Consider the following 27,829-nt stretch of genomic DNA (forward strand, 5'->3'; position numbering starts at 1 on the left):
CTCCAGGCAGGCTGTCTGCAGCGGAGGCTTCACAAAAGCAGAGGTGCTGACAGGGAGGGGGTGTGGGGAGGACACTCCGTGTCCTTTCTTGAGCCTTATTGGGAAAAGCGAAGTTGCTGCTCAGGGCGCAGGCTGGAATTTCGCCCTGGATGACCTTGCTCAGTTTGCTGGGGCCTCCCTGGGGACAGCCGGGGTCAGGCCAGGCAGGAAACAGGCCCCTGCTTGTTGGCTGCTCCGCCTCCCTCCTCACCCACTCTCACCCCTGCCGGCAGCCTCCAGCCAAGCGCGTCCACACAGGGCAGAGGGCTGCCCCCTTTCCGAGGCGCCTACAGAAACGGGGCCCCGGGCTGTGTGCCCCGGGGGGCGGGGGAGGGGCGAGGCGTGATCCACATGCCTCCGGGCGCCATCAGGGCCCTCCTTAGGCCCCCAAGAGGAAATCCCCAGGGGCTGAGCAGGAACGGGGGCTCCCACCCTTGCCCCACGTGGCCCCCAGGCCGGCCTGAACCTGCCCGCACACGCACGTGCTGGGAATGGCTGGGAGCGGCCCTGGAGTCGGGACACCTGGGTTTTGCCCCAGATCCCTCGTGACCTGTGTCCCCTTGGGCAACTGCCTAACTCTCTGAGTCTCACCTTCCTCATCGGTAAAATAGGAAAGCAGCGCCAAGCTTCCGGGTTGTTGAGGATAAAATGAGCTGAAGGCAGGGCTCGCTCCCGGTGGGGCCTGCGCCTGGGGGCTTCCTCCACCCTGGGCCCCCGCCCCGCCCCGCCCCCGCCGGACGCCTGGCCCAAGCCCCCGGGAGCCGCGGAGCGGAGTGCCTGGTCCAGGCGGGACCCGGGTCCGCGGCACACGCCTGCCCCCTGGCGGCTCCGCGGGTCCCTGCGCCCCGCACGTGGGCTTTTCCCCACAAAGCGGGGACCTTTCCCTGCCTCCGGGCCGGGGCCGCTCGAGGACCTGGTCCGCTCAAGGACCTGGTCCGGTGGCTCTGGGTGTGGGATTGTCTTTGCGGGGCGGGTTAGAGCGCAGGATTTCGTTCTCTGCATCCCTGTCCATTTTCCACATTGTGTGGGTATTACCTTGTGATAAGAAAAAATCTTACAAACATTACTGCTTTTTTTAAATCACATGGAGCCTGTCCAGCCAAGGGAATTCTGGAAGTTCTGGGTTTTCCAGCGTCTCCATTGGCATGAAGTCTCCCAGGGTTGGCTGGAAGAAAGGAAACTAGGACTTGCATCATTGGAGTTGATGGTCCACCGTCCACGTATGCTGGGATTAACTTTCTTTAAGAAGAAAGGGAAACTGTCCCCAACCTCAGGATAGGGTGGAGTAAAAGCCACCAATGAGAGGAGAGTTGTAGGGCGGGTCAATCAAGCTCTGATGGTGCCCAGGGGGACTGTATTGGGAACATATTTGAGACCAAGGATTTATTTCAGAAAGGGGCTATTAACAAGCCAACATTTACGAGGAGGCTGCCTGCCCTTCCCAAGCACTGGGCTTGCCTTTGGGAGAGTTCATCAGAGCTGAAGCGCCGGTGGGAGCCATACCCCACTGTTGTTGAGGGGGAATCAGCAAGAACGCTGGGTGAGGCCCCAGAAGGTACGGTGGAGAACAGCTCTGGCCACCACAGAGAAAAGCTTAAGTGGCCACAAGGAAGATACAAGATCTCTGAGGGGAAAGCAGAGCCTGGGGTCCTTGGGGGTCTCCGGGGAGGCGGCCATCCCAGGCCCTTGAGATCCACTTTGCAGCCTGCTGGGGCCCTCCAAGCGGCTGGTGTGAATGGGAAGGTGGGAGCCTGGCTGGGAGGAGCCTTCACTCTAGGCCCTCGCTTATTCACTCAGAAGTGACACTTGCCCATGGAAGTGTAGCCCCCATGACTGACCTACCTCAGTCACCTGTGGGATTTCCTCAGAGCTTGCCAGTCTGCCGACAAAATCCCCATTAGGGGACCTGCCCTGGCCAAGATGGAAACCCCTCACCACAAGACTCTAACGAAATGCACTGAGACAACACATCAGCAGGGAGTGTGTCTCTGCGAAGTGGAGAAACCTGAGCCAGTTATGCACTCCCTCACCGATGAGGGACAGATGTGCCTCCACGTGTGACACCCTTAGAAGGACACATTCCCTCTGAGAATGCAGACTCTGAACCCAGCTCACCCAAGGTGACACCGCAAGGTAGAACCATGAGTAGGACCCAGGTCTGCGTCACTCTGAAATCCAGGTTCTTTCCAACTCAGTACTTTTGAAAGCCAAGCACTGACCAGTTAGAATCTCAGGCTGTGAGGGCAGCCACTGTAGAAAGAAGCCATTCACGCTGTCCCTTTATCTTACAGCTAATTGTGCTGTGAGGAGAACAGGGCCTTGGGACTTGGGGATGAAATCTTCTACCTTTTTTGGATTCCCTGTATGTCCCTTGTGAACAAATATTTCAGGCACAAATGCCCTCCACGTGGGAACAGAGCCCAGTTCAGCAGCATTGGGCAGTGCGTGGGGGGGTAGGGCCTGGGCTCCAGAGGGGGCTGCGGGACAGGTGAGCACGGAGGTGACCGCAGTCTTGGCACCCCTGAAACCAGCCTGTGGGCTTACAGTGCATCTTCCCAGGGGAACCAGCCCAGGATGGTCCTGGCTGACCCATAGGAGGGGTAGAGACTTTGAGAGCAGAGGAGAGAAGACATGGAAAATAGGACCCCAAGGGAGGCTGCTCTCAGAGACCCATCGTGTGAGAGAGTGGCCAAGACATTGCAGGAGAAAAACCCAGAGCTCGCCTCCTCTCACGAGCACACCAAAATTACAACTATCTGCAGGACAACCATCGGTGAAAAAGACCGGAACCTACCATAAAAGATCTTCTACAACTAAAGACATAAAGAAGTGTTGCCAGGGGCTTCCCTGGTGGCGCAGTGGTTAAGAATCTGCCTGCCAATGCAGGGGACACGGGTTCGAGCCCTGGTCCAGGAAGATCCCACATGCCGCGGAGCAACTAAGCCCGTGTGCCACAACTACTTAGCCTGCACTCTAGAGCCCACGCGCCACAACTATTGAAGCCCGCGTGCCTAGAGCCCGTGCTCCGCAACGAGGGGCCACCTCAATGAGAAGCCTGCGCACCACAACGAAGAGCAGCCCCCTCTCACTGCAACTAGAGAAAGCCCGCGGGCAGCAACGAAGACCCAACGCTGCCAAAAATAAATAAATAAATAAATCTATTTTAAATAAATAAATAAATAAAAAGAAATGTTGCCAGAGCTGCTCCAAGTCTTTGCTCAAAACCCATCAACACCCACCTTTAGCAGGGGTGTCTCTGCTCACAGCCTACCAACGCCCCCCATACCCTTTAGCAGGAGTGAACATAAATCTTTAAGTTAAAGGGTCCAGAGATGAGAAATGAAATTACTCACACACAAAAAAGAAAAACCAGCAAAAGTGGATATTTAAGTCTATAATCTAAAAGCTCTCCTCATTTAATCCTACTCTTCCAGAATCTGGTAAAAAAAAAATAAACCACGGTGTTAACTTATACCATCCGTTCAATTTGCTCTATCTTCTGGGCTTCAGCAAAGAAACACTGATGGCAAATTTAAAATGTGACTAGCTCCTAATTTACTGCCTCTGTAGAGCTTCTGTGTTTCAACCAATGTTCTGATTCTAGGCTTTTATTCTGTTAAGAATATATTTTAATGATATACCTAGTTGTGTTGTATCTGTCAAGGATTTTATTTTGGTGACATTTCAAAAGATTAGTTTTTAATCAGCCTCTGGTAAAACTCTACATTATTGAATAAGAAAAGCAGATTTTTAATGGTTTAAAAAAAAAAAGAAAAAAGAAAAACCCAGATAGAATCGGCCGGGGCCAAGATGGCGATGAATCTGACCCCCAACAGACCCCAAGTCTCATTATACATTGATTTTACTACATTAGCATATTAAATAACACACCTACCAGCAGCCAAGACCAGATATTAAGGACCAAAAAAGGATAAAAAGGGGATGGGACCCCACTCCCTCAGAAAAAGCCCTCCCCTTCCCCCGCAGACTAATGCATATGCTTCCACATAGTAAGCCTCGCTCCTCCTCCCTTTGTCTTTACTCTTTAAAATTAAGTCCCTCCCGCCAGGTGGGAGAAGTTGATCTTAGTTCCTGCTTCTCCATTCTCTGGCCACTGGGTAAGCTTATGCTATGTCAATTTCAGCTTTGGTTTCATTATCGGCCGCTTGAACCCGAAAGGAAAAAGAACTCTACCCCACCAAGGCAGAGAGCCTCAGCTGGGCTAAAGGGCCCAAGTAGGGTCCATACGACTTAATTCGGTAACAGAAGGAACCAAAACAAGACAGGTAGGAGGGACAGACTCGCAATATAATCAAACCCTATAATCCCGGGGTGGGCGACCCTCAGACTGGAGAATAATTATACTGCAGAGGTCCTTCCACAGGAGTGAGTTCTGAGCCCCACGTCAGGCCCCCAGCCCAGGCGGGGGTCCAGTACCAGGAAGACGACCTCCGGAGCATTTGGCTTTGAAGGCCAGTGGGGCTTAACTGCAGGAGCCCCTCAAGACGGGGGTAAATAGAGACTCCACTCTTAGAGGGCGCCCACAAAATCCCACGCACACCTGGGCAAAAGCAGGAATTTGATAGAAGCCTGGGCCAGACCTACCTGCTGGTCTTGGAGAGTCTCCCGGAGAGGCAGGGGGCATGGCTGTGTCTCACCCTGGGGACAAAGTCACTGGCAGCAGCTTTTCTTAGGAGCTGCTTCTGCTGCGTGGACGCCGGAGCTGGCGGACGCCGGAGCTGACGGGCGCCATTTTAAAAATCTTCCTCCAGCTCATTAGCCCAACAGCCTGCAGGTGCCGGCGCTGGGACGCCTCAGGCCAAGCAACTAACTGGGCGAGGACACAGCCCCAGCCTTCTGCAGACAGGCTGCCTAAAGACTAAAGAGCCCACAGCTGCCTTTAGACGCAGCCCTAGACAAGGCCCTGCCCACCAGAGGGCCAATACCCAGCTCTACCCACCAGGGGGCAGAAAACTACAGTTCCCCAACTGGGGCCTGGCTGGCCCTGTCCACTTGTCCACTCGTCTGTTCGTCCTGTTGCAGACGAACGCAACCTTCGGGACACCCTGAACCTTATACCCAGGTGTGTCAGGAACCACCCCCTGCCCAGCAAATGATCTAAAGCAAGCTCCAGGATCCCTGGGCCCTGCAGCCAGACTCCAGGAACCAGCTCTGCCTGCCCACAGTCCGGCACTAACCCCAGGCCCTGGCTTCACCTGCCAGTGGGTGGGCAACAGACCCAGAGTCTTCGGGACCCTGACTCTGCCCACCAGTGAGCCAGCACTAGCCCTGGGGCCTCCTAGGGATGAAGGAACAAGACAAAACCCCAGAAGAACTAAGTGGAGGTAGGCAATTTACCCGAAAAAAAAAGAGTTCAGAGTAATGATCGTAAAGATGATCAAAGAACTCAGGAGGAGAATGGATGCACAGAGCGAGAAATTAGAAGCTTTTAATAGAGTTAGAAAATATAAAGAACAACCAGAGATGAAGAATACAATAACTGAAATGAAAAATACACTAGAAGGAATCAATAGTAGACTCAGTGATACAGAGGAACGGATCAGTGAGCTGGAAGACAAGAGTAGTGGAAATCACTGCTACAGAACAAAAAAAGAATGAAAAGAAATGAGGACAGTCTAGGAGATCTCTGGGACAACATCAAATGCACTAATATTCACATTATAGAGGTCCCAGAAGGAGAAGAGGAGAGAAAGGGCCTGAGAAAATATTTGAAGAGATAATAGCTGAAAACTTCCCTAACCTGGGAAAGGAAACATTCACCCAAGTCCAGGAGGCGCAGACAGTCCCATACAGGATGAACCCAAAGAGGAACACACCAAGACACATTGTAATTAAGAGACCCATTGTGGGCTGCTGGTCAAAGCAGAGAGTGTTGGTTAAGGGGAAGAGGCTGGGTGATACGGGACAGGAAATGAGAGATTCAGTTGGGGAAGAAGGGCAGGCTGCGGGGCTCAGGGCTGAACAGAATGGGGGTTGCTAGACAAAGCTTCCCTCTCCCACTCATCACGTCCCGCTGGCCCTCAGCCGGGCCCTGAGGACTGCTGTGAGGAGGTGGGCATAAACAGTGAGGAAGGCCTTCATTCCTGTGGGTGCACAGCCCTGAGAGGCAGTGTGCTGCATCTACGTGGTAGAGGTGGAAAAGGAATCTGAGGGTAGCCCTGGATGGAATTTAGCGTCCACCACAGATTCACCCACTACCCAAGGCCAAAGACTCAGCAACCTCAGAAAGGTCAATGGAAGCTGAGCACAGGACTAGGAGGGGTCAGGGCCACTCCTCCACAGAGGGGTGAAGCAGGGACATGCAACCGGCTGCGTGATGGGAGATAGAAAAAACTGAGATTAAAAACGTGTGACATCAACTGTATGTAAAGGACCCAGTAGGGGGCAGGTGCTGTCATGAACCACATCCTGGAAGAGGGGCAGCTGTTCCTGGGTAGATTTGGCCCATCCCCTTCCAGGTCCTTCTCTGCAAAGTTGAGGGCTTTGGACCAGCTGACCCCTAGGGACTAGTCAGTCCAGCATTCTAGAGGCACTAGTTACAAAGAGCAGACTACAAATCTTGAGTGTAAAGTTGATATAGTTTACTTATGTAACCGCTACCCATTTCCAGCATCCCAGAAGGTGCACTTGTTTCCAGTCAATAACCACCCTTCCCACCCCCAGCTAACCACAATTCTGACTTCAAAATCCACAGATTAGCTCTGCCGGTTCTGGAAATCAATATAAATGGAATCAAACAGTATTTTCTCTGTTTGGCTTCTTTGCTCAACATAATGTCTGTGAGATTCATGCATGTTGCTGCATCTCTCAGCGACACTATTTTGAAATAAAGCATCGTATCCTTGGTCTGAATATACCACATTCATTGATCTGTTCTCTGCTGATGAGCACTTTGGTTGTTGCTGGTTTGGGCCATCCTGAATGAAGCTGCGGTGAACCTCCGTGCAGGGTCTTCTTGTGGACACGTGCCTCCTTTCCCTTGGGGGAACCGCTGGCCCATAGTGTAGGTGTTGTCTTTAGCTTGAGTAGATATCACCATATGGCTTCCTAAAGTTGAGGGATGACTTTTACAGGTCTCAAAATGAATATAAAAATAAGGAAGGAAGTAGAGGGAGAGCAAGAGGAAAGAAACAGATAGACCTTAAAGTATTCCCAAGACTGATTCTTTCAGTAAATGTTGAGCCCCTACCATGAACTGGTAACAGCTGGGCCGCGCCTCTTCCCCACTTCCCGTGGCCTGGCGTCACCTGATCCCTGCTCCACTAGGGCAGCTATGCCTTGCTGGCACAACCCTGAAGGCACGACAGAGGCTTTGCCAAGTGGAACAGGCACCAGTGCTCTGTGAGGTACATCACCAGCCAGGCCATAAATCCGAACACTCATCCCTCACCAGCTGCTGAATGGTTCCGACAGCCCCTCCCCGTGCTTAGCCACTCACATGAAGAAATCAAGGTCATGGCAGCTTTACATTTCACGCCTCAGCAACCTGCATCCCAGGGAGACTTTAAAGCATATCCAAAGCATTCCCTTTGCACCTATGCCGAAAAGGCATTTACAGAGTTCCTGAAGCACAACGCCCCGCACGCGGTGAGCCAAGGCTCCCGCCCTAGAGCACACGGCCACTCTCCTCCCACATGTGCCCAATTTATACCAAAGAGGTCAACTCCTGGTGCTCCTCCTGGGGAAACCCTGACTCCAGGAGACTGTTGTGCTCCGAACCTAGATCTTGCCTTTCTGCAGAGAAGGTTTTCTCAACCTCAGCATGAGTCACATCTTAGGCCAGGTAAGTCTTTGTTACAGGGACCGTCCCGTGAATTGTAGGATGTTTAGCAGCATCTCTGGCCTCTACCCTGTAGATGCCAGTAACAAACCCAGTAGTGACAACTAAAATGTCTCCAGACACTGTTCCTCCAGACTTCCGCTTGGGGGGTTGGGGGGGTATCATCTCTGGTTGAGAACCACTGCAGTAGAGAAAGAAGTTAGGGACTTCCCTGGTGGTCCAGTGGTAAAGAATCTGCCTTCCAATGCAGGGGACGCGGGTTCGACCCCTGGTCAGGGAACTATGATCCCACATACCGCGGGGCAACTAAGCCCGCGCGCCACAACTACTGAGCTCGCGCGCCTCAACTAGAGAGCCTGTGTGCCGCAAACTACAGGGCCCACGCGCTCTGGAGCCCGCGTGCCACAACTACAGAGCTCACGCACCCTGGAGCCTGTGCACCACAACTAGAGAAGAGAAAAAACCCACACGCTACAACTAGACAGAAGCCCGCGAGCCGCATCTAGCAAGGAGCCGGAGCACAACGAAGATCCCGCGTGCTGCAACTAAGACCTGACGCAGACAAAAAAAAAGTTATAAAAACACCAACCCGTGTGTTCTCTCCTCTAGAAGGAAACGATCAGTTTTCCAAGACACAATCAAGCTGGACTGAGTGGGCCTGCTTAATCCACAAGAGGCGTTTTAATCTTGGCAACTGTGTAAAACCAAAATAAAAAAAAACCACACTGTTTACTCTGGTAAAACTGAAAGAAAAACTGAGAGGCATAAAAAGAAAATTCGGGAAAGCAGAGGTAAGAGGATTTGGAGGGCACAGCAACAATGAGGGAGAAATCATCTTTGTAAGTTCCCGTTTGTGAGCTGACACATCCACCACGGTTTCCCACATCAGTGACTCAAATGCCAAACTTGAGGCCATAGCTAACTTCGTGATAGCACTGGTTTGGGGGCTCCAAACTGCAAACCCAGTGTTTTCAGGAAGTGTCCCTAAATCCAAGTTCATCTCATTATGTGAAAACATGCACACATATACACAACCTTACCCTCCTGTCCTATCAAATCAGACAGCTGAAAATGTATGCTCTTCTGGTAGTTTTTATTTTCTTACTGATTCCATTTTACTAAAACAAACAAAAACCATACAAAACACTTTTAATATATCTTAGAAAATTAGCAAAAAAATTAAGAAAGTTCAGCATATTACATTGTACAATATTTAGGTAAGAATGTTTGAAAATTATAAATATTTTGTTCCCTCTCAACATAGCACATCACAAAAATACATTTTAAAACTTTTTTCATGAATGATTCCTAGAAATGATCATATCCCTATTTATCAAGGAAAAGGTCTGATTAGGACAAGCATTCACAGACACCTGAAATGTTCTGTACAATAACTACAAAAGTAAAACCAAGGGGTCTGCCGGCACTTGGACAGTTGAAACCATTTTAAATATTAGGAGGAATTCAGTTAGTATCAAAACATCATTCCAAATGGGATTTACTTAGTTCATCTCTGTGCTGCCCTTGACTCGTAAGTATCTATCTCAGCCAAAGCATTGTTTGAAAGACTTCTGCCTCCTTGAGATAGTGCCGCTGGGGCCAGGATGCCAACCGGTCATACTGCATGAACCTGCACAACCAGAGACATGGACGGCAACCGCTTGGTCAGAGCGAGGACCACATGCGGGAGAAACGCCTTCTCCAGTAGAGCAGCCGTGGTCACAGGCAGTCCACAACAACCGCGGGCCACGGCGAGCAGACTGGCCCATCTAGTTTAGGAACAAGCACTCGGAGGAGGAAGAACAATGGCCCGGCCCGCAGAGGTTCTGATAGCCGGTGAGCTGAGCGCCACCCGCCGCCAGCCACACGCCGCGGGTCGACGAGGGCGCCACTGCGCGGTCCGTGCACGGGCTCCGCCGACAACCTGAGGGAGCTAACGGGGACTTTCAGAAGCTGCAGTTTTCAGAGAAAGGGTAAATAAAGAGCTTGACGATGCTGACTTTTTTTTTTTCTTTTCAGGTAAGCCCTTCTTTACAGGCAGATAGGTAAGAAGGCTTCCTTAGTATACTGACCCCACAGGAGGCGTTGAAAGAAGAGGAGCTAGAAGCAGCAAAGCCAGGTCCTTTTGTCTTTAGCGTAAAGCTTTCCAGTTATACTCAGAACCTACATAACTGACATGACTTCTGCTCACTCCGTGGCCTTCTTTCCTTTCCAGCTCTTCTCTCTCTCTTCAAGTTCTGCCTGGGTGAAAGCTGCAGGGCCCCAGTTAGTGATCAGGTGAGGGTTTTTTGAACCTAAGAGACAAACATGCATTAAACACAGGAAGTCTTATAATCTTCAATTAACATTATCATTTTTCCACAGACAAAAGAGTAACTTTTCTACTTTATTTCTTCTCTGAGGAACATCCATAAAGGTTATACCAGCCAAAACAACTAGAAGACGTATACAAAAGGGATTAACCAGGCCTTCTTATCTATCAGAGGGCAAGTGATTATTCAAGAGAAATTTACTGTAAACAGCTGGGTTTCTGTATATTTGGGCTGAGGAAGTTTGTTTTTTGGGGTATTTTTTTTTAGCACAATTCAAGTACACAAATAAAACAGAAAAATAAATTGACTAAATATCTGATTACTTCAAAGAGTGTGTTACCTGGCTCTATCAATCGAATTAATCCTTCATGCTGGGCCACTTTGTCCTTCCAGCTCTTGGTCTTGTTAGTTGCCATCTCCAGCTTCTTTTTAACTCCCTGGAACAAAAGCAGATTTTAGACTAGGCAAACACACAGGTAGTTTAAGAGTCAAATAACGATGATTAGGCACTTACTATACACTAGTGGATTATCTCATTAAATCGTCACAGCCATAAGAAGCACGAAATATTATTATCCCATTTTACAGATGTGGAAACTAGGATTCAGAGCAGTTAAGTAACCTGCCCGAGGTCACACAGCGGACCTAATTCGCACTAATTATAGATGAATATATAAGATCCTTGTGTGCCAGTTACGGCTTACTGCCTCTGGGCTCCAAATGCACTCTTCGCTGTCTTGCCTGTGCTGTTAGGCTAACGCTCCCTCGCCAGCTGGCACCACTTAAGCTCCGTTAGTGGAGGGGCTGGCGGGACACTGGAGGAGGCTCCACTGGGCTCTGCTCAGCAGCTCCTGCGGCAAGTGGGACGCCCATAGTGCTCACGCCGGTGGGTTTTAGCGGCACCTCCGCTGTGGGCAGCTTCCACCAGCGCCCCAGAGGGTGGCTTCCCAGTCTCAGCGCCTCGCTGAGCTTTTCTGCCACCCAGTGGGCGAAGGCCATGCCCTCTCCAAGAAGGACTGGATCACAGCACTGGGCTAACGGGGCTCCTCCCCTGGGTGCTCTGCCTCAGCCCTAGAGGCAGGGGCTGCTTCCTATGTCTGCCCTTCCTGCAGCTCAGAGTTTTCTTTGCTGCTCAGGAGGTAATCCCCTGTTAGAGTTAATAGTTGTTTATCTTAAACCTTCCCTGTTCATATTGCCGTGTAGTTTCAGTCTCTTGATGGGACTCCCAACTGTTACGCCCCATCGGCTGTAAAAAAATTCCTACCTACAGCTAAACACAACTCTTACACCGCTTCTTACAGTAAAGCAAATATCCTGTTGTTTTAAATGTTTAAGAATATTTAAATGCACGTGTTTGCAGGGCTGGGTTTAATGACCTCGTACTGCTCAAGTGCTTGTTTCCGCTCAAGCTCGAGCTGCCGCAGCTGCTCCACGGCTTCCTGGAGCGCCTGCTCCTTGACGGCGCGCTGGTTCTCCAGCTCCTGCTTCTCCGCCTCCGTGGTCCGAATGGCCTGCTGCTGCTCCGAGTGCCATTTCTCCAGCTCGGCCCTCTTGGACGACTCTTCCTCCAGCAACCTGCGATGCGAGCTCGGCGTCAGACCCGCCCGGTCACCGCCCCTGACCCAGCAGATGACGGAGCACGCCAGAGCCGCAGAGAAGCCTGGGGGTCATCTAACCCACCCCTCATTTCACAAGAAGGAAACTAGATTCACAAAGTGGCTAAGGTGACTCATGAGTCCTGCTCCAAGCTCTGTTTCACCCTTTTATGAAAAAAAAATGACAATAAAAATAACATGAGTTGAAGCCTTAATGGGCCAAGAAGGAAGTGTGTTTTCTCAATTAATCCTCACAATAAACTTAAGTACTATTATTATTCAGTTCAGAGATGAAAAAAGTGAGGCCCAAAGGTTAAGTGACCTGCACTAGGTCATTCACCTGGCAGGCAGGTGGCAGGGCCATGTTTTGAAATTTGCCGGGTTGCTATAACATTAAAACATTTTTTATCTAGCGAAAACCTATCACCAAGGAAAAAGCTGACTAATAAAAGCAAGAGAAGAAGGAGCTGACAACAGGTAGAGTAAGCAGACACCATTCACTACCGAAGCACTGCCTGTCAGGCTCTTCACCTTCATTGCTGCTAACCCTCCACAATTCTGCAAGGTGTTATTATCCCTGCAGCTGAAGTCAAAGGGTTTAAAAGTATGACGCACAGGTAAGTAATGGATTTCAACCCAGGCCTGTGTGACTTCAAAATGTTATCTTTTAATAACAGGCTACCTATCTGAGAATATCCAGCTATGCCGGTATTTAATAAATAAATTAACATGCAGCCCTACCTGTACCCAAAGTGTAGACAATGTGGTTAGATGCCAGCCCAGGACAGGACGCATCTCTACCAGCTTGACCATCAGAATTATGGTAACAAGCCACACGGCAGGCCAGTAACTACTACCTAAGAGCGTTTGCGCTTCTAAAACCGACAACAGCAGAAGTAACGTAACAGACTCTACACAGCCCCTATCTGACTACCCCAATCCCCATCCCCAGTCCCACACCATTGTAAGGATTCCCTCTACAACATCCTACAGGGTGGTTCTCCAGTTCTGTGTGATGGGCCACGCTTCACAAACCAGGTCAGTTTATTTCTGGCAGCCTTGATTCTTATAAAGTTCTTCCTCAGGTAAGATGAGCTCTCCCATCCCCTACCCTGGGTTCCACAAGGGCCAATCTGCACCCTCTGAGACGTCCCTCAGAGTGTGACATCCGCAGTGAACACAACACTGCCAACGTGGGCTGACCAGTGCAGAGTGGACTCACTCAGTGTGTATATATTCCACACCGTCCATGTGCTTTTCTAGGCACAGGGGATACAACAGTGAATGAGACCGGAAGGATTCTTCATCCTAGTGGTGAAAGTCTGGAGGGGAAGGGACATTTGCAGGAGGTTAGGCTGCCCAGCCTGAATCCCCTTCACGTGTCTAGGGATGTCTTGATGGAAGCCACTGACACAAAGGAGCAGAGACAGTGAAGAATTTATCTTTTGGTGGCAGCAACATCTAGTGTCAAGTGATGGCAGGAGCAATGGGGACAACTGACTGACCGACCCACGGTGCCAGTGTCGACATCAGTGGCACTCTCGCTGGGCTCTTGCCGTGGCCTGGTCGGGGCTGCTCAGCCTCCCTTGGTTCCTGCCTGTGTTCAAGGCCTGGCCACCTGCCTTCCTGTGGAATTGGTGAGTTTCTCAAGAACCTTCCAACAAATGCTTTTATTGCTTTAGCTAACCCAAGTTGGTTTCTGTGGTTTACAAACAAGACTCCTGACTAAAGACTTGAAGCTTTCTGTGCCTCAGTTTCTTCATTTATAAAAAAGGAATAGGAACTATACCTACCATCAAAGGTTTGCTGATCCATTAAATGTGATAATGCAGGCAAGGTACTTAGAACAGTGCCTACCATGTCATAAGTGCTGAATAAATATCAGCTCCTATTTTTATGGTGGGACTATTACCTCATTTGCTCCGAATACTTCATGAAGGCTGCCTGAGAGTATATGAGGTTTTCGGCAATCAATCATATCAGGGAAGTAAAACCCTGAATCTTTTCAAATGAGCTGCTATTAAGCCAAGTATCCTGGATCCTATACTTGTTCTGTTGATATTTTAAATTATCTTCTTGCTCTAAAACCATCATTCCAGCCTGTCAGCACCTTTTTTGAATGCTTATTTGACATTCTATACATTGCATATCTTCCCCATCTGCAGATGAGCTGAAGGAACAGAAACCAACATACTCCGGGTGACTACCAAATCCAGACGTTACACGAAACTCTTTGCAAGCATCCCCTCCTTTACCCTTCACAACAACCCTACGAGCTTATTGTATAGATAAGGAACTGAAGGCTGCAAGAAATGAACTAACTTTTCTAAAATTACACAGCTAGAAAGTACCAGGGCTGGGAATCAAACCCAGACCTCACTCCAGGGCTCAGCGCCAACCTGCCTTCAAATACATGAAGAGTATTATCGCATGGAAGAGACTGTTGTTCCACATGGCCCCATGAGTAGAACCTGGCTCCATTCGTTCAAAAAAGACTCCCTGGTCCCTTACTGTGTGCCATACACCGTACTAGGCTGCTGGGAATACAGACCTAAGGTACGCTCCTAGGCCTCACAGACACAAAAATTTAGTGGGCGGAAGTTATAATCGGACAGACTATGGCTCCGTCTCACGAACTTTCCAATAATTGAGTTGTCCAAATGTTAAATGAACAGTTTCCTTCCGAGTTCCCATTCAGGAGAGGATAGATAACCTTCAGGATTACACATTAAAAAAAAAAAAAACCATCAATTTTAGTGGGGGGAAAAAAAAAAAACAAGATCCAGATGGCTCAAGTCAAAGTTCTTGTATTTAAACAATTCACTATAAAAAACATCTCTGGGAAGATTTAAGACACTGACAGAGAAGGCACCATCCATTGGAAGAACAATGAGATGCCAAACGTTCCAAGAATGACTTGCTATTGCTTCAAGAAAGGACAGAGGCTAACTAAAAAGCCCTCTAGGGCTTCCCTGGTGGCACAGTGGTTAAGAATCCACCTGCCAATGCAGGGACACAGGTTCGAGCCCTAGTCCAGGAAGATCCCACATGCCGCGGAGCAACTAAGTCCATGCGCCACAACTACTGAGACTGCGCTCTAGAGACCACAAGCCACAACTACTGAGCCCGCGTGCCACAACTACTGAAGGCCACGCGCCTAGAACCCGTGCTCCGCAACAAGAGAAGCCATTGCAAGGAGAAGCCCACGTACCGCAACGAAGAGTAGCCCCCACTCACCACAACTAGAGAAAGCCCACACGCAGCCAAAAATAAAAATAACTTTAAAAAAAAAAGGCCCTGTATATACACCCTCAGCCTAAGATCATGTTACAGTTCATTAGTACCAGACTTAAATGTTTCTATCTCAACTCCACGATGACTTCCCTTGATTTCCTACCCAGAAAGGCCTACCCTGAGGAGTGGGAGCAAGGAGAAAGCCCCCTTTGCCAATCTGACAAAATGTCCCTCTGAATCAGGCCCAGCCTCCTGTGACTTTGGGAAAGAGATGGACTCGCCTCACTTAAAAATGACCACTAGAGGGCGCGAATCTGTCCACTTCAAGTTCCAAAAACTAAGGTAAAAGAAAAACAATTTAGAGTAGTAAAATTCATAAAATGGCCTTACATACCCCAAGAAAAAGTAGTTAGTTTTTGTGCAGTAATTTCAGCTTATTGGAGCAGAGCTGTATGTAGTAGTTATGTTTGCATTTAAAAGGTTGAAACCATTTTGCCATTTACTTAAATCAGAGCGTACAAAATAATCAGCCAGAGCTTTTTTTTTTTTTGGCCGCATTGCACAGCATGCGGGGATCTTAGTTCCCCGACCAGGGATCGAACCCGTGCCCCCTGCAGTGGGAGCGCGGAGTTCTAACCACTAGATCGCCAGGGAAGTCCCTAGCCAGAGCTTTTTCAATAACAATACTCATGCCTGGGCTCCTATCCACAGATATTCTGATTTAGTAAATTTGTGACAGGCCCTACATGAGCATTTTTTAAAAGCTTTATAGGCGATGATGATATTTACCACTGGTTTAAAACTACTGGCATCCATTATCCAAAATAGTCTTATTCAAAACATCACTCATTCTATAAACATGAAATAACTAATACTTTAATAAATTTCTAGAGTTATCTGGTTCCCTTTATGATCTAATCTCTGCCGTGTCATAATTAACCTCCCTCAAAGCTTCAGAGAAGTAAATATATATAACGTATCCCACCTGTGAATTCTCTGCACGAGGCGATCTATAAACTCCTGACACATCACAAATGAGGAGGAGGTTCAGAAACGTCTAATGTCCCTTAGAACGTCGTCTCTCTTTGCAAGTCACATGGGCCCAAACCTTCCCATGCAGTGGATGGTGTGCTAACATCACTGCCCAATGACAACTGGGTGGTGGTTCCCATCCCCTGGTTAACACCATGGTGAACACACACTTGTGGGACCCATACATGCCGGGCAATGTGCTAGGCATTTAATTTTCTATTTAGAAGATAATTTTTTCCTTAATAGAATCAAACTTTTCAAAACCTAATTCACTTATTTTTGAAGTCATTTTTGGCAACGCACATAACGAAGAAACCTCCTTCTTTCTCTCCTCCTGAAGATTAAAAGAACACCTGTTGCTGCTCCACGCGTGGCATGGCAGCCATGGAAAATGTGCCCCAGCTCATCCCACAAGTGCTGCTAAAACAGGGCCGTAGCTTAAAGCACAAGCTATGCCTGCACTGGCCAGCTGAAGTTTTTAGCGCTGCATCCCCTGACATGGCATCTTAAAGAAAGCAAATGGGGAAGCAAGTTAGAAACTGGGAGAGGGTAGCTGAGGCCTGTCTTTAGCCCTGGAAGCAAGGGTCTCCCGGCAGCCCAGACTGGGAATAAACAGCCCAGCCAGCCAAGCCTCCAGGGTCTCTCCAATCTGTCAGAGACCCCTCCCTCTCCAGCAGAGTTAGTCATTCCTAGAAAGTGTATGAGGAGTCCAGGCAAAGCACATAAAGCACAGAGGATGAGGCGATCGGCACCTGGCCTGAAGCTTCCGCACAGTCTCTTCATCTTGCCGGGCCTGCCTCTCATCCTCGAGAGCCTCCTGCAGCTTTAGGTACATGTCTTCCAGCTCCCGGACCCGCTGCAAATACTGTTCCAGTTCAGAGGACTTCTGGGCAACCTGTTCTTCCATCTGCTGCCTGATCTGACGGTATAAAAGAGTCGTGTTTAAACTCAGGTTGACTTCGCCCTCAGGGATAGCCTCCCGCTCCACCACCACCCTGAGTGAAGCCGCAGCACGGCCCACAGCCGCAGCCCATCAGGGTGGGCAGGGCCCCGTCCTTCACTCCCCGAAGACCGAGGAAGCAAGAGCACCACACCCAACGCCAAGACCCAAGAACACAACCGAAGAGTCTGGGTACACAAACTACACCCTAAACGCTGTTCTCCTGCCCTGGTATGTTTCTCATCCCTTTCACTCCACATTTCAGACTCAAGAAAAAAATATTTCCCTGTATAATTTCTCTTTAAACTCCTTTCTGTCTTAAAATCACCACCTTTCTACCAAGAGTCTCCTCTAAAGGGAATGAACCTTTCCCCAGTCAGAACAGCCGAAGGGTTAAAATAAGGCGCAAAGGAAAGACTGGCCTGCAGTGAGCCCTTCTGCACTTACCTGGCTGTCCAGCCCCCCGTCCTTTCTCCCGCCCTAGGGCACCTCCTGCCCCGGGGGACCTCAAGCACTTAATTAGTGTTCTAACACGTTTATGGTTTCTCCATTCTAGCTTAAAGAGCTTTGAATCTCTGCCTTATAAGTTAAAAGACAAGGACATCCTAAATGCAATAACATACACATTAGCATACGTCTCTGCAGTTTATAACTTTTACTTGCATTAGCTTAGTTCACCCTCATAAGGGTCATGAAGGATCATATGACTATCCCCCTAATTTGAAAAAGAGAAACGAGTTATTCATCAGCAGGAGCAGAGGGCACGAACCCAGATCTTCTGGCCGCGAGGGCAGCGCCCCCCACGTCACACGTGCCTTCTTCTCGCGACACAAACATGTCCACTTCAAGTCTGAGCAACAAAAAGGTGCTAAAGGAAATGCCACAGCGCCTATTTAATAGGCCCTGGGCCCAGCCCTCTCCCACACACTGCAACTCATGTGAGGAGACCTGTGTTCCAATTAACCAGCTCGCTGCCTGAAGCGACCTGGACCTTGGGTCTCTTGGGGATGAGAACCTCTAACCAGATGATGAGTCAGAGCTGCCAAGAGCGGCAGACCAGCATTCATGTGTTCTCCTGACTTCAGAACCCCCACTTTGCTCATGACAGAGGTGCAACGTCATGGAACTTATGCTTACTTTTTCCGTAGCTATTTATTTTCCAAGCCAAGACTCTGAAGGATGAAAGGGATGCTATTAATAACTGTACCAGGATGGCAGGGACTGTCGCAGGCAAACCAGGAACTTTAGTCCTCCTACCCACAGTACTTATCATCCCATTCCATAAATTTCTACCAGGGGGTCTTGAGTGCAAGCTTTACCTTTATATCCTTGGCATGGTGCCTGGCATATAGAAGGTGCTCAATAAACCGATAATGAATGAATAACAAACATGTAGCTTCCCCAGGAGCCCACTGCAAGTCAGCAGCAGAGCCAAGCTGGCAAGATGATCTCACTCTAGCCTCCCAGCTCTTCACCCTCCACCAACCCAGGCTGGCCTTTGCCCCTCTGCCGACCGGGGCTGGCTCTGTGAGTTAAGGCCGCGGCACCTCTGGGCATGTGGTACTCACAAGCTTCTCCCGCTCCAGCTCCGTGCTGAACCTGGCCTGTAGTTCCACTTGAGTCTGAAGGCACTTCTTTTCTTCTTCTGCTGCCCGAGATGCTGCTTCTTCCAGTTTCTACCCAAAAACCCATCCACAGAAAAGCAGGGAATATTACAATGGAAGTGCATTTGGAGAGAAATGATCACACTTAAACATTATGGAGGAAGTCAAACAGTCTCAGTGTTCAATAAAGACAGAATAAAACTTGTAGATCCACTGGAATTCCATTCCAACAATTTTCCCAGTCAACATACAAAACAAATTAGGTAAATGAATGATTCCTAATAACTCTGAACAACATTTTGCCAAGAAAATTTTAGTACAGTCATTAAGTTAAATTCACTTGCAAATGCATTCATGAGGTTCGAATCTATTTCTTGAGCTTGTCCTATACAGTTTTGTCATCTTAACATTATTCCTTAAAACTTTACCAGAGCTCAACTTCCCAAAGGGTGCATGAGGAACTCCACAGACCCTTTCCCTGGCAAAACAACATTTAGAAGAAAAGCAAAAACAACCATTTAAAGTCTCTGGGAATTATCCTAAAGGCATACAGCAAACGGAGAACACTTATCCAAGAAAATCAACTAAATCTCAGCAAGAATAGTGAAAGTCTACGGCATGTGAGCCACGGTGCGGCCCCCTCTCTGCCTACTGCTCCCCCGGCCATGGCAGCGGAAGGAGGCTCTACCCCATGGCCATGGAACCAAGAACACAAGGCTCCCTCTCTCCTCAGTTTCCAATCTAGGGCTAAGGTATCTCACAGGAGGGTGCAGACAAAACAATGTTGCTTGCCATTCCAGTAAACAAAGAATATTGCCCACCATCAAGCCATCAGCCACTGCAGCTGTCCCAGCAGTGCACCCTGAGAGGAATTCAGGATGGAGGAAAACAGGAAACTGGCCCTAGATAGTTAAGATGCATATCTAAGGAATAGTTTTAATGAGCTCAGATTTGCATCTTCCCATATATTGAAAAGCACTAAAGTCATTAACTTGAAATATCTGTTTTTTGTGATTAGCAGTAACTACATGTTTTGTTTTGTTTTTTTCAACAAAAACTCTTATGTATCCTGGCTCCCCGCTTACCTCTTTGGAACAGTTCCTCAGAGCTGAGAAGCTTTCTCCCGGGCTGGCTAGAGTCCTCAGCAAAGTTCCCGAATAAAACGTAACTCTCAGATTTTAGGCTGTGTGTTTTTTTTCAGTCGACGAGACCAACAAACTAAACCACAGGCCAGCTAGAAGTCTGACAGGGGAAGCCAGGGGAAGACAGCAAAGAGCCCCCGTGTAGTAGGAACAAGTCTCAAAGACAGGCCTCAAAAACTACATGTGGGCCAGAATTTAAATATCAGACTGTGGGGCAAGGTAGGTCCCAGGGCATTGTTGAAAACAACAGAGCAATCACTGTGAGATGAACAACTGGAGGTGATACCAACAGAGGCAGCCGGCTTAACAGAGAGCTGAGAGACTAACAGAGATCAGAAATGGAGACAAAGAGCTCTGCTGCCACATACAAAAATAAGCTCAAAATAGATTAAAGACCTAAATGTAAGACCAGATACTATAAAACTCCTAGAGGAAAACACAGGCAGAATACTCTTTGACATAAATCACAGCAATTTTTTTTTAATCTATCTCCTAAAGTAAAAGAAATAAAAGCAAAAAGAAACAAATGGGACCTAATTAAACTTTAAAGCTTTTGCACAACAAAGGAAGCCATTGACAAAGCGAAAAGACAACTTACCAAATGGGAGAAAATATTTGCAAATGATATGACCAATAAGGGATTAATATCTAACATATATAAACAGCTCATACAACTCAAGATCAAAAAAACAAACAACCCAGGGCTTCCCTGGTGGCGCAGTGGTTGAGAATCTGCCTGCCAATGCAGGGGACACGGGTTCGAGCCCTGGTCTGGGAAGATCCCACATGCCGCGGAGCAGCTGGGCCCGTGAGCCACAATTACTGAGCCTGCGTGTCTGGAGCCTGTGCTCCGCAACAAGAGAGGCCGCGATAGTGAGAGGCCCGCGCACTGCGATGAAGAGTGGCCCCCGCTCGCCGCAACTGGAGAAAGCCCTCGCACAGAAACAAAGACCCAACACAGCCAAAAATAAATATAAATAAATAAATAAATAAAAGAAACCCAAAACCTTGTACACTGTTGGTGGGAATGTAAACTGGTACAGCCACTGTGGAAAACTGTATGGAGGTTCCTCAAAAAACTAAAAAGCAGAACTACCATATGACCCAGCAATTCTACTCCTAGGTTTTTTGGGTTTTAATATTTATTTATTTATTTGGCTGTGTCAGGTCTTAGTTGTGGCACACAGGATCCTTGTTGCAGCATGCAGGGTCTTTTCGTTGCGGCACGTGGGCTTCTCTCTAGTTGTGGCATGTGGGCTGCAGAGCACGCAGGCTCAGTAGCTGCAGTGCATGGGCTCTCTAGTTGTGGCACATGGGCTTAGTTGCCCTGCAGCATGTGGGAGCTTAGTTCCCTGACCAAGGATCGAACCCGTGTCCCCTTCATTGGAAGGTGGATTCTTAACCACTGGACCACCAGGGAAGTCCCCACTCCTGGGTTTATATCCGAGAAAAACAAAAGCACTGATCTGAAAAGATACATGCATCCCAATGTTCACAGCAGCATTATTTACAACTGTCAAGATACGTAAGCAATCTAAGTGTCTATCAACAGATGAATGAATAAAAAATAGATGTGGTGAATACATATCTACAATGGAATACTACTTAGCCATAAAAAATAATTAAATTCTGCCATTTGCAGCAACATGGATGGACTTGGAAGGCATTATGCTAAGTGAAATAAGTCAGACAGAGAAAGACAAATACGGTATGATATCACTTATATGTGGAATCTAAAACATACAACAAACTAGTGAATATAACAAGAAAGAAGCAGGCTCACAGATATAGAGAATAAACTAGTGGTTACAGGGGGAGGGCAAGATAGGGGTAGGGAAAGTGGGAGGTACAAACTGTTGAGTGTAAGATAGGCTTAAGGATGTATTCTACAACATGGGGAATATAGCCAGTATTTTGTAATAACTGTAAATGGAGTGTAACCTTTAAAAATTGTATAAAACAAAAGAATGCCAAAAAAAGCCCTGCTGACACCTCGGTCACCCCAGGACACTGTGTACACGCCCAAGGTTGTGCTTTGGAGGAGGACAGTCAGAGGCTGCACACCATGAGGCAAACAGACTTCACTGAAATAATCCAGCCAAATCATGAAACAAATAAATGAGCAAACAACAATAACAAGCCTTTGGGGGAGAGGCGAAAGCCATATCTAGAGTTGCTATAATGTATTATCTAAAACATCCAGTTTTCAACAAAAAATTATGAGATGTGGAAAGAAAGAGAAAAGTGTGACTCATACGCAGGGGAAAAAAGCAGGCAACAGAAACTGACTTTGAAGGGGCCCAGATACTGGATTTAGCAAAGACTTCAAAGAAGTTATTATATGTTCAAAGAACTAAGGAAACCACGCTTAAGGAAGTCATAGATGATATGATATCCCATCAAACAGACAACATCAATAAAGAGACAGAAATTATAAAAAAGGACCAAATGGAAATTCTGGAGTTGAAAAGTACAATAACTGAAATGAAAAATTCACTAGAGGTTCTCACACATACATTTGGGCTGTAGGAAGAATCTATCAAAGATAGATTGATAGAAATTATGCAATTTGAAGAACAGAGAAGAAAACAGCATCAGAGAAATGTGAGACACCCATTAAGTACACCAACATTCACATAACAGGAGTATCTGAAGGATAGGAAAGAGAGAAAGGAGAAGGAAAAATATTGGAAGAAATAGTGACTGAAAACTTTCCCAATTTGATGGTAAATATTAACCTACACATCCAATAAGTTCAACGAACTCTAAGATAAATACGAAGAGTTTAACACATACCTCATATCATACAGACATACACATCATAGTAAAACGGTGGAAAACCAAATACAAAAAGAAAATCTTGAAAGCAACAAGAGAAAAACGATTCATCACACACCAGAAAACACCAGTAAGACAGACAACCAACTTCAGAAACAGAGGAAGTCAGCACAGAGTGTGGCATTTCTAGGGGTTGCAAAGGGAGAACCCCGCCAGGAATTTGGGGCCTTAAACTATGCCACATCCCAGGGCATAGGTGCTGCAAAGGAGGACACAAAAGGATGCTTGAGCTTGTGGTTAGCAGGTGCTCAGTGATTCAAGGCAGACAGGATCAACCCAAAGGTGCCCCAAATAAAGACCATGACCACACACTGGGGACTCAGCACCATACGCAAAATTGTGATATACACAACCGAGGGAGAAAGTTTCCCAATGAATATCAACTATCTCATACAGCCTGTGGTACTTGACCTCCTAGCCCTGAGATGGAAAGAGAAGCTGACCCAGACTGTATCTTTGACTCCAAACAATAAGTAAAACCGCACAATTCTAACACTAAGGGTCTTCCAAGATCCTCATGAGTGAAGACGGGAGCTAAGGGGGAAAACCTAAAAAAGCAATAGATCCTGTCCAGTTCACCAAAAGTGACCTTGACATCCTTAGGGGAATACAATTTCTCATCTTTCTCTGACAAAATTCAACTGTGCTCATTGTTCTTATAAATGTTCTTTTCTGGTCAATGAAATGTCCCTGCTACCCTGAGACCCTCATACTTTCAAGGGCTGGGTAAACCAGGGCGTCTCACTCGGTGGTCTAGATATACTTCCTGCGAGCACAGTTCACAAAAAAAAATCTCTCTACGGTTGCATTAACCTAGTCTTGGTAGAACCAAAGCTCTACCAAGTAAGTAAGGTCGCTGTGGCTTCTGCAGTGAAATGAAAGCCCGCCCCCAGCCCAGCGTCCACTCCCACCTTCCTCACGGTCTCCAGCTCCTGCTGCTTGTTTTCATTTGCCACCTGGAGCTCCTTCATCTGTCGCTCCAGCTCCTCCTGCTCAGCCAGCAGCTTCTTCCGGAGTTCTTTCCGACGCTGGCGGGCTTCTTTGTGTGGTGGGGGGCTGCCCAGCTTCAGCAGATGGATGGTAGAATGGATGGCTGTGAAAGGCATGGGAGAAAAAACAGGGAATACCCTTTATTCTTTGTAAGCCTAACATGTAAATGGCATAGTGGGAATAAAACCAGAGACCCAGGATAATTCTGATCCTGCCACTGAGCAGTGGTGTGACTGTGAGCAAGTCACAGAACCTTTTACAGCATGTGTTTCTCATCTCTAACATGAGAGAGATGATCTCTGAAGTCCCTTCCAGCTCCAAAGTTCCGTAACTGCCTATCTGTGCTTAAACAGATCTTGATTTGGGAATATCACACACATTTGAGGAAATCCCAATACTTCCAACTCCCTTTCCTATACTTCCCAAAAGGCCAAGTAAGAACAAGACATAGCAAGGGCTGAGATATAAAGTTCCTGGTGTCTGATTTGCTACCTGCTATATTTAGTCTGCCCCTCATCTACACCTTATGAAACCATCTCCCTATATACTCCCTTCCCGAGGTGATAATAGCAGCTACCATTTATTGAATATTTGCTATATATACACCCTTTACATGCATTATATAATTTTTACGTGAAATCTGATTTCTTTCCTGATTGTTTCAATTATTTAAAGAGCTAATACTTTCACATTGTTCAAACCCAAAAGCATGAAAGGACATAGATGAAGTCTCCCTCCTACTCCTATCCCACAGTACTGAGTTCTCCACTCCACTAGCAACTAATGCTAACAGTTTCTGTGCATCTTTCCTGAGATACTTTATATACAAATAAACATGTATATACGTTCTCCATCTTCTGTTGACACAAATGTTGGCATAACACACTCTTCAGAGCCTTGGAGAGCTTTCCATATCAGTACATACTGCACAGTACTGCACAATTCTCCGCTGTGTAGCTGTACCATAATCTGTTCAACCACTCCCCAATTAATGGACATTTAAGTTGTTTGCAATCTGTCACAAACATTTCTGCAATGATGTGTCATTTTTTAAATGTGCAACTATATCTTCATTATCTAATTATGAACCCTCACAACAACCTAAGAGGTCGATACTATTATTTGCCCCATTCCACAGAAGAAGAAAGCTGCTACAGAATTCCTAACTCAACCCCAGAAGCCCAGGAGAGAGGATTCAAACCCAGGTACACTTGCCTCAAACTCTTAAACTACATCAAAATGACCATAACTTTCAATAAAACAATTTTACCTATGTTCAAGAATATAACATTCAGAATCCTCTTTCATGATTAAAAATAAAATCTCATAAATAGTGCTTCATTCTTTACTAATTTTGGAGTAATACTTTAGTTTGAAAGTTATTAAATCAGAAGTTTGCGTTCTTGAGATAATTATTTGAAACTAGTGATTTCTTGTGAAAGTAACAGATCTTGAAAATTACCTGAAGTATTCAAAAGCTATTGCACAATTCCTTTTTTGTTTTACACATTACTAAATACTCAAAATGGCTACTTTAAAATTCTTTACAGTCCTTAAAAGGAGAAATTCCATGTTCTTTAAATAGTAAGAGTAAAAAAACCTAAAATGTCTAGTTTATAACTTTCCCACAGATTCATCAGGCAAATGAAATTGATGAAAATTTTGGGAACTCCTCTCAATTTGTTTTTCTTCTAGCTACTGCTTCACATAGAAATAACTATAGACAATGAGGAAACAATGCCGAGTATCTTTAATGAGATCCAAAGCTGAAAGAGCTCTCAAGTTATGACAAGTAATAAAAATTACCTTACCCTGAATCCACTCTTGTTTCTTCTTCTTATCTGAAGCACTGATTTCAAAGGTCTTATCAAAACATTTTATGAGAAAAAGGCATTTCTTTCCATCTTTGTCAGGCAAGGACTAAGACAGAAAGCAAAATTAGTCTAAAATCTTATTTTCAAGTATTTAGATTAAATTCAATCTTAATTATTTATATAAGAAGTACCTATAAATGAATATTACTGATTTACTAATGCTGCCCCCTAGGCAACAGTACTTATGGTAAAAATGACCCTGGATTAGTGTACTACACCTAGACGGGGAGAACCAACACCACCTGATGGGCCATGCTTTGGGCTTTCCTGAGCACAGCAACCCTTGTACCTTAGCACATCTCTTACAGGAACCCTGGAAGATATACCCATGGACTGTTCCAATAGGTCTTGACTCCTATGGGATATGAGGCTTCTAACCCAGGGTGATTCCCACACCCTCCAGATGCATCTCTCCCTTCCTTGCACCAGGGGTATTGTTGCTGGCAGGCTGTGGTTCTTGTCCTATATCCTTATAAGTAGACTGGTATGGCCTGTGGTAATCTTGTGAGTCTCCATGTTTACTTGAATCTAAGAAGACCCCTTACTGGGCACTGCACACCCTAAGACATTAATACATACCATTTCATCCATCAAAACACATTATCGTTTATGAATGAGATCTTAGGTATTTTAAATGTTCTTCAACAAATACAGATGTGGCAACAGTTCAGCTATAAATTAAAAACTCAAAACTTTATGTTCTTGAGGACTTCACTTCTTTACCGAATTAGCAGCTGTGACTAAAGTATTCTGAAAGTCACCCTAAGTATTCCAAGGCAATGCTCGCATCTTCTTTTGGTTTATTTGTTGCACTCAAAATGGCCCAGGTTTTCTGATATATTCATGATTTCAAACACTTTCTTACTGAATTTTTTTTTTGCTTTATTTTCTTATTTATGACTCCATTTTATTCAAGAAATGATCCCTTAAATGTACAAACGAGATTTAATCCCTATATTTTATTCTCGAGTATAAGAAAATAAATTCACATTAGAAAAAAATTTTGTCAGGTATCTAATTTTTTGGTTCAGAAACTATGGCTACTGTATGCCTATATTATTTTGGAAATGTAAATTTTAAGATTATTTTTAAGGCTCTGGTGTCTAGAAGAAGGAAGGTAAACTACTTGAACAGCAGGGGGCAGCACTGGAAAGAGGTAAGCGTTGACTCTTACCTCCACACAGCAGTTCTCATCCAAGAGAATGTCTCCTTTCTTATCTTTCAGATCCTCACTCACATAGTAAGAAATTATGTTGGGTTTTAGTACAAACCAGCGTTCAGTCCAGTTTTTCCGTCTATGGCCTTTTTTCATCATGTAACCCTATGAAAGATTAAATCTGATATAAACTCCTGTCCTTTTATTTATAAGAGCTGATACCTCTTCCTTGATATTCTTGCCTACTCCATTATCTGATGTGTGGCCTTGAATACATGAATATAGAAGGTTCTTGCCCTTTGTGGATCATGAACCCTTTGAAGAGCTACAAAGGCAGAGCACTATACCCAGTCAAATTCATGCAAGCATGTGCAGATAAAAGTTTACGTAGAATTTTAGACACTCAGAGATACCTCCTCCCCCCACCCAAACCCCCCAACCTCGCCAAAAGCTATATGCAGATAAGAGACTGCAGGACCCCTGATGTTAACAGCATTGTGGGGTTTCTTTTTTTAATACCTTATCTTTTAGGGATGCCTACTGAAATATTTATAGATAAAACGAAATGTCTGGATTTATGTCAAGATAAGACAGGAGAGGTCAAAGTAGGCGAGGAGGATTAACCAGGTATCAGTGATTCCTGGGGCTGGGTGATGGGTATACGAGAGAGTTCATTATACTATTCTATCTGTTCCCTTTAAAACAGAAAACACAAACACATGCACACACACACACACACACACACAGCGATTCTGAGATTCTCAGTAAATCTAGACCTAGACCTCACAGTGATTCTCAGTAAATCTAGACTTCCATCAATGAAACTAAAAGCTATCAGTCAACTTGGCCAAGCATATCTTCTCAGCCAGTCACCCTCTGGCACCAAAGTACCTCTCTACCTGACCTCTCACGATTCTGGAGAATGAACTCTGCTCCAAAAGAGCAGCAAAAGAACTGGACCAGTAGTTAGGCTACTGGCTTCTAAGTGTAGCTTCTATGCTCACACTTACTAGCCCTGTGCTTCCTTCCCATATATCAGCATCAAAGATGTGTGATTAAAAATTTTACTTCAGCAAAACTGTACACTTATTATAGGCCAAAATGCTTCAGGACTATTCAAGAATAACTCACATTTTAAATAGTAAATCTATAGGTGCTGATAGCTTGTGGTAGACTATACACATTGTTAAATATATGATAATATCTTGGCTGTATCATTTGATTATTACACTAAGTTCTAATCATATTACTTGTTCAGTTTGCTAATCCTTG

General features: G+C 46.3%; 1 protein-coding gene across 2 annotated transcripts in view; it reads right to left on the minus strand.

Annotated features, from left to right (window-relative positions):
- Positions 1-8,916: 8,916 nt before the first annotated feature.
- The window catches only part of SWAP70 (switching B cell complex subunit SWAP70), a 78,575-nt gene continuing 59,662 nt past the window's right edge, over positions 8,917-27,829 (minus strand). The window contains exons 5-12 of one of the 2 annotated variants that reach the window (XM_082341546.1): positions 26,576-26,722; positions 25,339-25,447; positions 23,449-23,630; positions 18,522-18,629; positions 16,766-16,932; positions 11,529-11,727; positions 10,493-10,589; positions 8,917-10,134 (exon numbers count right to left, since the gene is read on the minus strand). In XM_082341546.1, the coding sequence (XP_082197672.1) occupies positions 10,028-10,134; positions 10,493-10,589; positions 11,529-11,727; positions 16,766-16,932; positions 18,522-18,629; positions 23,449-23,630; positions 25,339-25,447; positions 26,576-26,722 (1,116 nt within the window). In that variant the 3' untranslated portion in view covers positions 8,917-10,027. The other variant, XM_082341547.1, reaches the window with a different exon arrangement.

Source organism: Balaenoptera borealis, assembly GCF_965194805.1.
Source record: "Balaenoptera borealis genome assembly, chromosome: 11".
Lineage (NCBI taxonomy): Eukaryota > Metazoa > Chordata > Mammalia > Artiodactyla > Balaenopteridae > Balaenoptera > Balaenoptera borealis.